We start from the raw sequence: 15,522 nt of genomic DNA, 5'->3' as shown, positions 1-15,522 counted from the left end.
TACTTGACCTTTGACATACGTCAAAGATAACATTGTCCCTTTAATAATATTTTTTATTTTTTTTTGTTTTCTCTGCTTTAAATAGCTTGGTTTCTTTCTTTAATGTGATTTTTTTGGACAATTCTTAAAAAAAAGCTGCTAGATATAATAGAAGACAGTTTGCACTATAATTTTAAACCAAATTTTCATGATTTCCTTTTGTAGTTAGAAATATTCGCTTCAATCATTTCAAATGGGGAATTTATTTTTAGCAAAAATTTCAAAAACAGTAATTTTGTTTACTTTTTCGGCAATATTTATTTCATATATACAGCATGGCGACGATTAACTGTTACCCAGGTTTTTTTTGAGAATTAAAAGGGTCCTTTAAGGATTTTGCGATAAAAGTATTTTATTGTTAATTTTCCACAGATTTTACTTTAGTTGTATGTATAATTTAGTTTTTAAATTTTAATCCCTATTTACATTTGCCAGAAATGTAAACTTTGGGAGAAAAATTCATTTGGCACGCCAGTCTTTTTCAGGTGTATGTTTTCTTAGGCTTTGTCTGTATAAAAAAAGTCAAAAAAAGAAGAAACTGTATAGGGTTGGTCGAATGAATGGCCGTCCTAGTCACCAGTTCTGAGTCTATTCGATTTTTGAGTATGAGGCCTTATGTTGGACAGGAGGGGGAGTATAAGGGACTCAAAACGGAGAAAATTAGCATGGGGTTACAGAAGATATGGAATAAATTAACGGACGAAACCCGCGTGCCAATTAACTTTTCTCTAAAAGTTTACACTGCTGGCAAATTTAAATAAGGATTAAAATTTAAAAACTAATTAATATAACTAAAGTAAAATCTGTGGAAAATTAGCAATAAAATACTTTTTTCGCAACATCTATAAAGGCCCCTTTTATTTCTCAAAAAAAACCTGGGTAACAGTTATTCGTCATCACGCTGTACATTGGATCTTTAGCTAAAAACTTTTGTGGTAAGACTGTCCCCCTACGCATGCCTTCTTTACTATTTAAAGTCGAAAGAATAAGCTCCTTCAAAAGGGATTTCCAGCAAAAGTTTTCAACGACTGGTTATAAAGAGAATCAATGCTAAAGAAATTAAAAAGTTATAGGTCTGACCTTTAATTAGATAAGAATTACGTAACTATCTGAGACCATCATTATCCGTGATTCCAATAATTCAAATGCTTATAAAAAAATGGGGTGGTTTTAAAAAAAATAAGAATATTCTGATCCGATTCGGCTGGCAGCCACAACTTTTAAAACAGAATTTTGTTCGAAATTCTCATTCCTGGAAAATAATAATTTATTTTCCGTATCCACCTATTTAGCTCGCTTTAAGCTCAAGTTTTTCACACCAGTCGTAAAAGCAAGTATTAAAAATTAATTACAAAAACTAAAATCGAAAAATGCTGATAACGTTACAGGTTCCCCAAATTCTGAAACAGCCAAAGGAATGAAAATGAAGAATTGTTTTTAGAAAGCTTTAGAAAAACCTGATGCATCTGGTTTGGCTTGAAAGCGGTGTTTAAACAACGGCGAGGTCGTTATGCTAAATTCTTCAAGTGAAGATGAAAGTCAGGAGGATACATCCGACATTTTCAGCCCCGATACAATTCTCATTACTCTTTATTAAATATAATGTTCCAATTTTTGAATTCAATTACTAAATAAAATAAAGATTATTAAAAATTACTAACTTTTAAATAACTTAGTTTACTTAATGTACTTACATACTTACATATCTTAAAAATATTTGACATCCGCATCCGCATTCGCATCCGCGGTTGTCTGAAATTCCACATTCGCAACATCCCTATGTTATGCTTACATATATGTATGGATGGAGCCGTTTTGTTTGGCTAATTAATTTATTTGACATTTTTGAAATTATGCGCTAAAAGTGTACGCAGAGCTTTTATTTACCTCTCGGCAAAAGCTGGAGCAAATTCTTGTTATAATTTGTTAAGAAAATCTAAGGTAAAATCTGTAACTGGTTCAGTTTCTTTTACTTCGCAGTTCTTAAAATAGTACAAAATGGCAAGACTATGTCAACAAAAACCTCATCTTTCTCCTTTTCACAACGATTGTAAACAACTAATATTTACAATTTCAAATTGAAATTGACAATTGAAATTGCCCAATTTTGAGCTCGTGAAAACGAACCTTTACTATAGAGTATATAGAGTTGACTACTTAGGGTATACTGACATTAATAACAAAAACCACACTAAAATTCAAGACAGCGCTCATGAAACTTTCATAATGATTTTTTATTTGAGACGAATTCAATACACTTTCATGGCTATTTTGGCCTTATATGGAGGTTCTTCAACACTGCCACCAGTCATACGTATCGGTGAGTATAGCTGATCACATACGCATCTATACATAAATACGTATGTATGCACATATTTTCTAAACGATTTATATATGAATATTATATCTGTAGGTGCTATATCTTCCGGCAAGCACAATGGCCCAACCGACCTGGCATTCAAGTACGCGATTAATAGCATTAATCAGGATAAAAGTTTGCTGCCGGAGACGAAACTTACGTTTGATTTGCAGCATGTGGCCAAAGATGACTCATTTCATGCCTGTCAAAAAGGTACTAAAAACAATAAATAGAATGCCTATACTTTTCACAAAGAAATTAAATGGCCAAGAATTTCATATTAAATGTGGAACAGCCATTTCAGGGTGTCAACCAAATTGTATCCAAATGGTTATTTCCATAAGTGGAAGTGGAATCCTAAGTGGTTGAATTTTCCACTTTTTGGTCACAAAATAATCATTTGGTATGTAATTATTTGTACAAATTGTTCTCAAATTCTTGGCTTAGGAGAACCATAGTAAATTTAAAAGAAAATTTTTCCGTCCACAATTATAACCCCTTAACGGCAACCAAAATGAGTCCTTTTGACTTTTATTTTAAAGAAGTTCGATGTCGGCTCATTAAAAGTGGCATTGCTAAAATATTTTAAAATACTTGTTAACGCTTAATATCGCTCGCGGGTTTAATAAATGTTTAAAAGCGGATTCCTTTCGATAAGAAAAAAAACCCAAACACGTTCGATTATGTCAAATCCATTTATTAGAGAGAAAAAAACGAAGTTAGCTTTAACAGCAAGGATGTCAGAGTTACCAGGAGTAGTTTATACTAAACAAGTATATAAGAGATGCCAGATAGGCGCGAACATTCCGGCCGCTTTGAACGACTGTTCAAATTTTACAATTTCAATTCAAGTTGTTTCAAATACATAAATCATATGGAAAAAATGTCGTTCTTTGTTGGTAGTAACGATAACTTAGCGACAGGTCTCAATAGTTCCCCTTCGGATGTTTTTAAATTTATGACTCGAACACGGTCATCTGAGGCCGGATGGATGCTAAGTACGCGACCACGTTTGAATTTAGTGGGTGGCGCGTTACTGCCACGTACAACTACTACGTCGTCTTTCTGAAAATTCGGTGTTGAGCGTAACCACTTTGAGGGTTGTTGAAGTCTGACAAGGTATTCGTCCCACCAGCATTTCCAGAAATACTGTCGGATTGATGCGATTAATTGCCAACGTTGAAAAATAGTTCCTTTAAAGACTTCAACGTCAGGGTCGGGAAACCCTTAAGTGGTTCGCCGACTATGAAGTGCCCTGGTGTGAGGACTTCCAAGTCGTTTACTTCGGTAGTAATGCAGCAAATAGGACACGAATTTACGCAGGCTTCGACCTTAGTTAATACTGTTGCAAACTCTTCGTAAGTTAAAAGCGCCGGGCCCAGTGCTCGTTTGAGGTGGTACTTAACGCGCTTTATACCAGACTCCCAAAAGCCACCCATGTGTGGGGCGCTCGGGAGGTTGAAATGCCCGGTCGTTTGAGCGTCGGTGAAATATGATGACACTTTGTCGTCATTGATGCAGCGTTCGTATGCGATCCGCAGCTAGGGACACGATATCGAACCGAAAGTATCGATATGGTACTCATATAAAGCATCGCTTTAAAAATATCGGGTACCCATCAATATCGGAATAAAAGGACTCGATGTTCCAGATATCGATAAAAATTTATCTGAATATAGGTCTCGCATATAGGCCGCTGTGGTGCAGTGGTTAAAAGTGCGCAAGCCTTGAAAATGAAAAACAGCTTGTCATAAAATACAATCGCCGTTCAGAGTCAACACAAAACTGAAGGAACCTCCTTTGTGCCACAACATTAAGGCGCACGCGACGAATCGGAGGAGAAGTTCGGCCAAACAATAACATATTGTGTAAGCGCCGGACTTTTTTATTATTTCAAAACGTAGAGATTGAGGTGTTGACTTAAAACACCGAGGCCGTGGGTTCAAATCCCATTTCATGCAATCCTAACTATAGTTTAGATTTCTGCTCTTTAAAGCCCGATTTATATCGGGAAGAATTGTTACAGGCCAACCTTATATGCGTGCGAAAAAAGCTAACTCAAATTCCACGATTTGTCTTGCGTGACATTTCGATTTGAGGTTTATGCTCAATTGGCATTTTGGCGCGACTATGGATTCAAATTTTTTTCAGCAAACTTCTCTAAATTTGACAGAAATGCAACTCTTAGGTTGCAAACAGAGTGGAAGCGAAGCCGAAGACGAAGATGAAGACGAAGCCGAAGACGAATTGCTTGCGTTGCGGGCAAGCTGGCGAGTGTACATAGTTGAAGATGAATGATATGAAGATCTGTTTCTAAATAAAACCCTTTTTTTAGATAAAATCAAAAGAAAATAAAAAAAAACGGCAATTCATGAAATAATTTGTTTAAATAGGACAACTTTTGGAGAATTTCGCCACTTCTATTATGTGTTACGGCAAGACGGACAGACAAGAATGCCAATTAATACGTTTGATTACATTTTGCCAAAAATTTAGCCAATTTCTTAAAAAACGCGTTTTTTCACAATTGCAAACAGTTAAGTAAATTGTAAACAACTCATCACAGCAAGCGATTCGTCTTTGAAAACAGTACCGCACTGTTTCAAGCTGACCGCTTGCGCAACATCTTCATCTTCGTCTCCGTCTTTGCTTGCACTGTGATCACTTTCATATGTTTACTACTGCACTGTTTTTCGTCTTCGGCTTCGTCTTCATCTTCATCTTCGTCTTCGGCTTCGCTTCCACTCTGTTTGCAACCTTAGAAATCACGCACGCAAATTGATTTCGGTTTATCAAATGAGAAAAACTTGCGTGCGTGCGTAGAAAAACTCTCGCCGGTAATATTAGGTTGAGCTGTTAATAACATTGGCGCGTATTCATAGTCCAGCCACTAAGTCGAAACTAAAAAAGTTGCAACTTAAATTTAAGTACCAACTTAAAATTCATTTCTTTTAGACTTCTTCTAAGTAGTTTTAACTTAGTTTTACGATATTGCAAAACGAGCGTGAAAATGTATCGATTTTTCTTTACTATATTTTGGAGAAATTACATTTTTATTAAATAATGTCAAGTTTGATCATCCGTTTATGTAATTTTTACTTTCATGCAAAATAATAAGGTATAAGTTTCTTGTTAATTATTTCAGAACTACCGCAATGATGTGAAGTAGATGTTTATCGAAAGCATGCTGTGAAATATACAAACACATACCTAAATGTTATGCACTAATTTGCTTTATAAGAACAAGCTTGAAATTGACTTATTATTTGAGCATTTATATATGTAAAACATTCTAATTATAAAATTGTGAAGCAGCCTTATTCGAATTGTAATACGCATTTAATTTCGTCTTCCTATTCAAATGGATCACTCTTTGTAAATTTCAACTGGAGATCATTCAATATTATCAAAATCACGCTCTGCCAACATTATTTTTACATATTTCGTATTTTTTTCCTTAATTTAATAGAATACTTCTTCCTAGTTACGACTTAATTGCAGCTGCAGCCGAAACTAAATTTTAAGTTAGTACTTAGCCAGAAAAGTCGAAACTAAGGCGACTATGAAGAGCTTTAGTTGTAACTTAAGATAGTTTCGACTTAGTTGTGAACTAAATATGACTATGAATATGCGCCATTATTCTTGTAATGTGAGTTTATGACATCCGATGCGATACTAGGGTTCTGGTACTCGACCCCAAAAAATATCGTTTTAAAACTATCGAGTAGAAAATATCGGTATCGAATGCCAAAAGTATCGATATGGTATCGTATCGTATCGAAATTCGTGTCCCTATCCGCAGCTCCTTCTCAGTACCCACGAAGTTAGTGCCGTTTTCGGAGTAAATATGCTGACAGTGGCCTCTTCTGTTGGCAAAACCTTTAAAAGCGGCAATAAAGGTGATTGAGGGGAGGTCCCTAGTCAGCCCGAGATGCATTGCACTAGTACTCATACATATAAACGAGCAGATGTATGCATGGGCGTAGCCAGGTAGGGGAGGGGGCTGCTCGAGCCGCTCCCCCCCTAACTTTAAAATTTTCCTTATATATATATAAATTAGTACCCTGAAATGCCAGCTTAATAGGGTCGAGCCAACCCCCCCACCCTAAATTTCATTCTGGCTACGCCGATGGATGTATGCCTTGGTAAATATCAAGGCATAAGGGCCAGCAAAATCGGCCGCACTATGCAGGAAACAACGCGTAGAGATGACGCGGCTTGCGGGTAAATCAGACATGAGTTGATGTATTGGCTAGCAGCTCAGTCGTCTGCACCGCGTACAATGGCGATATACCCCACGCACAAGGATTCAAATACCGGGTACCCAAACCGTTAGGTGTATCTCAGCAGCAAATACCTTAGCAAGCGGCGATTCCTTGTCATCGTCTGAAAGCACGGCGTTTTTGATGCGGCCTCCTACACGTATAATACAATTTGAATGTAGAAACGGTTGCAACCGGGCTAGGCTGCATCGCATCGGTACAGGTTTGTTTAACCTGCAATTATAAACTTCTTGTTCGAAACAATTAAACTGGGTATACTTTACCAATGCTACTCCGGCACTTCGTATTTCGGCACAAGTTAAACAGCCCATGTTTAGTGCTTCTGAACCAGACTGTGAAGCTGTGATGCCTGTGTTGTTGGCGAAGCGCAATAGCTAAGCGGTTATATGTTTAAGTTTGTGAAATGAATGATATTTGGTCAACAGGTCCCATTCGTCAGCGGTTTGAATTAGATGCGCAAAGGTCTTCTTTGATTTTAACTCGAGCTCTGTGTTGTGTTTTTGCGCGGATATCAGCCGACAATTGTTGCCCTCCCATAGCCAAGGTGGCCCATGCCACTACAAGGGATGCGCAAGAAGCTGTGATGGTGTAATACCTCTCGATTCGCAATCAGCGGGATTGTTCTCTGAGGCGACATGCCTCCAATGTGATGCCGGTGAAACTTCCTGTACCTCGGCGACGTGATTGGCAACAAACACATCCCAGCAACTTGCATTGCTTTGTAGCCACGCCAACACAACCATGGAGTCCGTCCGTGCGTACAACTTGCCCATTGAGTGGTTCAAACTTGACTGGACTTTCCGCACCAGCTTAGCACGTAAACCTGCCGGTACATCTTTTCGACGTCTGCAATTATATCAAAGCCTTTAGTACGAAAGCGAGTCAGAACAGAGATGAGGTCTTGCTGCAACTGCGGGTATACCATGACAGCGTCGTTTAAAGAGTTACCTGACGATGTCATCATAGGTGCGTTGAACAGGACTCTGAGTTTAGTCGTTTCGCTTGTTTCCTTTAATACCGCATGGCATGTAATATACATACGCTTGTTGTTGCTGGCTCGGCTAACTCTATGCGGCCCATGTCAATAAGTTCTTGCATAAACTTACTGTACTCCTGGCGAAGGTGTTTGTTAGCGGCAAATCTTTATTCCATGCGGAGTAAGGCTCGAACGGCTGCGGTTCTCGACTAACCGATCAGGATGTCTGTCTTTAATGGTTAACGCACAGTGTAACGACCGTCTTCTGCCCGTTCGGTTGTTTCAACGAAGAGGTTTTCGCAAAATGATTATTCTGGTGTATAAAACCTTCGAGGGGGCAACTCTTAGAGTTCCAAAAATTTGTTTATAAGTTGGGCTAACTGCGTATCGCAATGTAAAGTCGATATTGTCAAAGGTGGGCGTTGCAAATTAGTCGCGTTCCCAAACAGTACCCAACCGAACGCGGTATTTTGTGCTATTGGGGTAAACTGTTCACCTTTACGCAGACCACTGAGTAGGATTTTTCCATTTCGTCCATGCTGATTAAAAAGTCTACTGGACCAGGCTTTGAGAAATGTAAATCAGCTAGTGGTAAGTCGGTGAGATGCGGCCATGAGGACGTCGGTACAGGGGTGGTGGGGATATTGTTAGTAATTGTCAATAAGATAAGTGCACTCACTTGAAATTTGGTATCTAGATTTCGCGGCGATATGCACATTACAACCTCACCTCACGACCTTCTTATAGTGACGTAAGCGGATGATGGTGTTCTGGGGATGCGTATGCGTTGGACGCACGCCTCGGTGACGAATGAAGCACGCGAGCCGTTGTCAAGCAGAGATCGGGAGGTTTGCCAACGACCAGCGTAGCCTTAAACCACAATCTCAGCGGTTGTCATCAAAATTACATGAACTGCTAGCGGGCGTTGCTGTTTGGTCGGTGAAGTTTGCATGAAGTAACGTGTGGTGGCGAAGATGCCGAGTCGAGTTGGCTTAAATGCGGGCATGCGAAGATTTTATGCCCACCGTTGCAAGGAGTATAATGCAACACTTTTGTAGCGGCCGATGTATGGTCCCGTGTTTCCGACTGACTGCATGTCGTGTGAAGAACGTTCTTTTTGTATTAGCGCTTACTTGTGGCACCATCTCTAATGAGCGTGCACGAGTTTCGAGAAACTCTCGAAGAGCGGTGAAGGATGGTAGATCATCTACCACACGCAATAGCTCCCATTTCTTGCGGGTTTCGTATGCTAACTTGGATACGGTTAAATGAATGATCCAATCGTCCCAAAACGCCAACAACGCCAGCGCGCCAACATGCTGAAGGATAGCATTTAATACCACCATCACTCGCATGACTTTGTACTTCGCGGTCAATAAGTCCCAAGCCTCATTATAATTGCTGTCACACGCCGCCAAGATATTCACCAAATCTAATGCTTCTCCTTTCACAAACAATTCCGCAGATAATGCAATTTTTGTCCGTCCGAAAAATTCGCATTCGCATTAACGAGTGGGCAAAACCATCGTGAAAAGACAACCATTGATTGGGGTCGCCATTAAACGATGGCAACTGCAGTTTAGGAAGTGGCCCTGGAGCAGGCGCTACCTTTACGGAAGTTTGATGCGATAACTGCTTTTGAGCTGATAATAGGCGTTTTAAATTAGCCTTGGCGATGCTATACCACTCCTCTTCGTGTATGCGTGCCTGCTCCTCCATGGAAGCGTTCCCATTCTCACGCGATAGCTCCACTTCCTGCTGTGCTTCGCAAAAGCGAGACCATTTCTCTTCAAGCGTCAGCCTTCTAAGCATAGGTTTTAAGGTTTTATCGAGCGTATTGTGTGAAATACTGAAGCCCACCGTCAATGAACTGATTGGGCCTTATCAGTGTGGCTTTAGGCCTGGCAATTCCACCATAGACCACAATACGCCAAATCTTCGAAAAAAACCGCGAAACCGCGAGCCGCTTTGACAGTACTAAAAGGAGTTGCCTATTCGTCGCTATGTCTGAATTTGGCATCCCCTCAAAACTCATACGGCTGTGTAAAATGACGTTGAGCAATGCCACCAGCTCCGCCAGAAATGGGAAATACCTCTCCGAGCCGTTCACCACTAAACGGCGTTTCAGAGAGGGTGACTCCCTTTCATGTGACTTCTTTAATTTGATGTTGGAGAAGATGATAGGAGCTGCAGAACTGAACCGCTTAAGAACAATTTACTACAAGAGCGTGCAATTGCTGGCTTGTGCCGCTGATATCCAAATCATCGGTAACAAAAACCTCGAAGCCTGTTCTGCCTTTTCCAAGTTGGATAAGGAAGCAAAGCGAATGGGTGTGGTGATAAACGAAGACAATACGAAGTATCTCCTGTTAACAAACAAACAGTCAGCACATTTGCGCCTTGGCACCCACGTCACTGTTGACAGTTATAATTTGGAGAATGTAGAGAATTTCGTTTATTTGGGAACCAGCATTAACACCGATAATAATGTCAGCATGGAAATCCAGTGCAAAATCACTCTTGCCAACGAGTACTACTTTGTACTGAGTAGGCATTTCAGGAGTAAAGACCTCTCTCGACGTACGAAAACCACACTCCATAAGTCACTCATCATGCCCGCGCTGGTATATGGCGCAGAAGCATGGACAATGACACCATCCAATGAAGCGGCTCTTGGAGTATTCGAGAGAAAGATTTTGATATGGGCTTTACAACGACGTGGACATAGTGCAGCGAATTAAAACACAGCGGCTCCGCTGGCTTGGCCATGTCGTTCGAATGGACACCGACGCTCCAGCTCTGAAAGCATTCAACTCGGAACCCACTGGTGGTAGCAGAGGAAGAGGAAGGCCCCCACTGCGATGGAAAGACCAGGTGGAGAAGGACTTGGCTTCACTTGGCATTTCCAATTGGCGTCAGGTTGCACGACTGGCGTGCTTTGTTGAACTCACCTAAAATCGCTAAGCGGTTACAGCGCCAAATAAGAAGATGGAGAAGTAGCTTTTGATTACGTTTAACGCGGAGTCACGGATTTTAAGAGATGACATGTTGCAAATGTCAGCGCGGAATAAATTTAGCAAATATTGGCGGGTTTATGTTCGATTATGTCAAATCCATTTATTAGAGAGAAAAAAAAATAGTTATCTCTGACAGCGTTACCAGAAGTAGTTTATACTAAACAAGTACATAAGAGAAGCTGGATAGGCGCGAACAATACCCTCTGATTAAATCTTGGTGCGCTATAAGTCTCTATCTAAATATGGGGTAGGGTCATTATGGGGGTGTATTCAAACTAAGAAATAAAATGTGAATTGAATTGTCAACTTGAGAGAGCTACGGTAAATAATGGTAACCCTTTAGCTCCTCCCATGTTGAATACTTTGTGCCCTTATTTGAAAAAAAAGCTTACTAAAAATAGTAGTTAGAAGGTTATCCTTTTCCCCCAAAATGTCAATATGAAAATTTAATTTACAGCGTGGCGACGAATAACTGTTACCCAGGTTTTTTTGAGAAATAAAAGTGTCCTTTATAGGTTTTCCGAAAAAGGTATTTTATTGTTAATTTTCCACAGATTTTACTTTAGTTGTATTAATTACTTTTTAAATTTTAATCCTTATTTACATTTGCCAGCAGTGTAAACTTTGAGAGAAAAGTTAATTTGGCATGCAGGTCTTCGTCAGTTAATTTATTCCATATCTTCTGTAACCATAGGCTAATTTTCCCCATTTTGAGTCCCTTATACTCCCTCTTTTGTCCAACATAAGGCCTCATACTCAAAAATCGAATAGACTCGGAACTGGTGACTAGGAAGGCCATTCATTCGACCAACCTTATACAGTTTTTATCTTTTTGTACTTTTTTTATACAAAGCCTAAGAAAAAATACACCTGAAAAAGACTTCCGTGCCAAATGAACTTTTCTCTCAAAGTTTACACTGCTAGAAAATGTAGATAAGGATTAAAATGTAAAAACTAACTAATACAACTAATATATTTATACCCGAGTGCACTTGTGCACAGGGTATTATAACTTTGTTCGCATAACTGTTGTTTGTAACAGCCTAAAGGAATAGAGATAGATTCAGTGTCGGCCGCTGCGGTGTAGTGGTAAGCAGTGCGCGCTTTCACTCATCAGCACCTGGGTTCAAATTGTTGAAAATTCGTATGTGAAGTAGAATTTGGGTGCAAAATAATATTATTATGATGAAATACTGTATCTTAGTAGCCGCTTCACCAATCCTTACCACACTCGGTACGAGCCTTGCTTAGGTTCCAGCTAAGAAATTTGTTGAAAATCTTTGAAATCGGGCAATAGCCACGCCTACCTCCCATATAACGATAATTTACAGAAACACGGAAACTATGATAAATCAGTAACTACTGAAGCTAATTGACTCACAATCGATTATTGCAATGACCACTGAGCAGAAAACTGTATTATAAATTTTTGGATTTTGGACGTGGTTCCGCCCGCTTCTGACCAAAAATGTGTATCTTGGTAACCGATTTATCAATTTCTACCAAACTCAGTGCATTTAATAACCTTGGTACGAAAAATTAACAGCATTTGGTGAAGTTAATGTAAAATTTCTCAAGATCATATTTCCCATGATCTTTCAGCAAGTAACCTATTTAGTCAACTCCATAATGAGCATCTGTATTTATCCAAAGAGCTGCAATGTTGCAAACGGAATCCCTACTCACAAAAAGAATAACGAGTATAGACCCACAGGTATTCTGCCATTTCCGTTTAAAGTTGTTGAGCGCATATTACATAAGCAAATGATTTCATATGTGCAAAATCATAGACTCTTAATCGAACGTCAGTCTGGCTTTAGCCCCCAATGAAGCTCGGAACACTTTGACGACAGCAAGCGACAAGCAGCATCTGTCAAGTTTTAAATACACACGTTCTTACGGACACAATTATTTTGACGACAGCACGACATCTTGGCTGCAGGACTGCAATTGTCGACGTCGCCAAATTAAATCTATTTCTAATTTTGCCGGCGACAATGAGTAGATGTAGTGCTGCAAAATTAAATTGTCGCAAAATTAATCACATATTCTTGATTGTTCATGTTTTTCTTATTTACTTAAATAAAAATACACAATTTGTGAAATAAATATACCAAAATGTCAAACTTTAAAATCAGTTGTTTGCTATGTCGCTGAGGTCTTCAAAATGTTTAAGAAGCTGGCTTCAAGGCGACATTTGTCGACAAAATGATGTCGCTGTCGTTACGTCGTGAAGTTGCAGTCGTCAAAGTGTTCCGAGCTTTAGTCTCCTAGACTTGGTACAAAACATTCGGGCGCAAACCGACGAAAACAGTGTTGCCTTCTTAACTCTTCAGTTGGCCATAAGTTGTTTTGCAGCAATTTAGAGAACTTATTTAACTTTATCAGTCATGCAACTGTAAGATTCACAGTAAGTGTGATGTCACAGGCTAGAATGAGTGAAAGTATGATCCAATATTTCCAACCACTGCACACAAGGCAAAAGTGACGATTTAGCTGGACAAAAATAATTAACTACTAAAATTGATTTGGGGTTTGGGAAATTAATATTAATTATATGATGGTTTAAGGGTATTTAAGCAAAAATAACAGCATGAATACAAATATAAATTTTGGTTAAGCTCAATAAATAATTCTGAAATCTCCATAATATTTTACTTAATCAAATCCCCGATATGTGATAGTTGCCTTTCTTTGAATAACTTTCTGGGAACTCGAGTAATCGAGCCTTTAATGATTATGCTTGACAAGCAGCAGTGGCATGTAAAAAAATAGGGAAAAGGGAAAAATGGAAATACATATGTCTCTCGAAGCGAAGTCGACCATTCTTCTGCCTTTTCGCTTGAGACTTCGACAGAGTAAAGTTGCGAAATATTTTATCGGAAAATAGTGCACTCATCCAAGTATTTTTTTTTGAACAAAAGACTTGTGAAATAATACAAAATATATAATCGTGCCTGGAATTTATTTTTTCTACAAAGTGGTAAAAATTAGATTTTTGGGAAAATACCGCATGGTAACCACGTTCCTGTAGCCATATGGTTATAAGTAAAACTACGTGGATTATATATTTACCCGGATCTACAACTCAAAACCTTGAATCCTATTCGACTCTATCTTTGGTAAGTTTGGTTTGAAATGTAGTTTCAATTAATCAATTCAAATAATGCAAAAACCCAAAGACTGTGCTTGCTGACTTTGCAAAAGTTTTAAAAGTGGACTCCAAACGTTTGGAGGAGCACGTGTATACCATACCGTCGAAGCCTTGGCTTAGAATCACAAGCCAAGACTTTAAAGTTAAAGCCTAAACCCTCAGAAACACTTCTAGATCTATCATTAGAAAGAAAAAAAAAAACAATTATAAAGAAGGATAGTTACAATTTTATTTCACTAATCACCCAAAGTTTTAGTAGATAATCTTTAAACAAATTCATGTTAAAGTGAGTTCCTAACTCTTGCGTCTTAACGTTAAATACATATTTTTGCTGAATTGAATATTATTATTTAAATATGTTTTACTAAAGTTATTTCATTCATAATTTACTTAAATCGGCTTCTGTATATCATTAGAATTTGTAAGCTGTACATTTTTCTATTTCTGTATCGATGGCTTAGTGGAAGATCGACCTATCTCGGCAGCTGATTCGAAAACGCCCTATCTCAGAAAACTTTTCAAGAACGCCCTACTTCAGAATTTTATTTAAAAACACCCTATTTCAGAATTTTATTGAAAAACATTCTATCTCAGAATTTTGTTGAAGAACGCCCTATCTTAGAATTCGGTTCAGCAACGTTCTATCCCAAACGAAAATACGTGGACCATATTGTGTCTAAAGCATTTTCATTGGTTGGGTTTATTCGTAGGAACTCTGAAGATTTCTCTGATCCAATGATATTAAAATCGCTGTGTGTTTCGTTGGTGCGTAGTCTCCTATATTATTTTTGTATAATTTGGAACCATTACTACCAAACTCATTCAAATAAAATAGAAAGATTGCAAAGAACTTTCACTAAGTTTTTATTATCGAAACTTCTTTGGCCAAATGGCTGTCCCGATTATTTGGGTGGGCGTAACCGGTTAGGTTTACAGATCATATATGATAGAAGAAGTTGCTACTCAATAATGTTTATATACAATGTCCTTAATGGTTTAGTGGACTATAGTGATATTTACGACTTGCTACACCTCCAATAGCTTAAACGTGAATTGAGGCAGGTGAGAATTTTTACGATCGCATTATGCATATAATGAGCCTATGTATATCAAGATGCATCCGACTATGCAACACATATTCCGAAGTTATAAATTTTAATTTTAATGTATTTAACTTCAAGTTGAATGTATTTAAAAATTTTAACTCATCTAGTAGTCTGTAAGAACCTCTGTAGACGAATAAATAATAACAAAAAAAAATACCGACCCCTTCGAGAAATGGTTTTATTTACATTGATATGAAACATGATGTCCACATTTTGATATTTACATGAAACTAGCAATTACCCGGCGTGCTTCGCTGCGCCTTAAATGTATTTTTGTGTTGTAACTCTCCCCCTAAGCTCTTATGGCCTCATTTACAAAATATTTTTAAAGAACTTTATGAAGTTAGATTTAAAAAAAATCGATCTATGAAGCATTGTTTTTTTTTTTTTTTTTGAGTTAATATATTTTCGAAGGTAATTAGAAAAAATGTAAAGAACCGGCTTTCTCTTGTTCTCTTCTTCGGCTTGTTTTCAAATGTTGTGAGAGGGAGTAAGAAAACAAAATTACTTTTAAGGCGCAGCGAAGCACGCCGGGTATTCGCTAGTTAGTTAATATTGCTGTACATATTTGTATAGTAGGGAGATTTT

General features: G+C 38.3%; 2 protein-coding genes across 2 annotated transcripts in view; both read left to right on the top strand.

The window, feature by feature from the left end:
• Nucleotides 1-208, top strand: part of LOC118745477 (POC1 centriolar protein homolog) — a 30,445-nt gene extending 30,237 nt beyond the window's left edge. Inside the window, exon 3 of the mRNA XM_036478924.1 lies at nt 205-208. Coding sequence (XP_036334817.1) covers nt 205-208 — 4 coding nt within the window. The remainder of the gene's footprint in view (nt 1-204) is intronic.
• Nucleotides 209-2,146: 1,938 nt separating this feature from the next.
• Nucleotides 2,147-15,522, top strand: part of LOC118745476 (glutamate receptor ionotropic, kainate 2) — a 13,691-nt gene continuing 315 nt past the window's right edge. The window contains exons 1-2 of the mRNA XM_036478923.1: nt 2,147-2,359; nt 2,453-2,611. Of these exons, the coding sequence (XP_036334816.1) occupies nt 2,266-2,359; nt 2,453-2,611 (253 nt within the window). The 5' untranslated portion in view covers nt 2,147-2,265. The remainder of the gene's footprint in view (nt 2,360-2,452; nt 2,612-15,522) is intronic.

Source organism: Rhagoletis pomonella, unplaced genomic scaffold, assembly GCF_013731165.1.
Source record: "Rhagoletis pomonella isolate Grant_MI unplaced genomic scaffold, Rhpom_1.0 Rhpom_scaffold_00009, whole genome shotgun sequence".
NCBI lineage: Eukaryota > Metazoa > Arthropoda > Insecta > Diptera > Tephritidae > Rhagoletis > Rhagoletis pomonella.
This window is presented reverse-complemented; position numbering and strand designations above follow the sequence as displayed.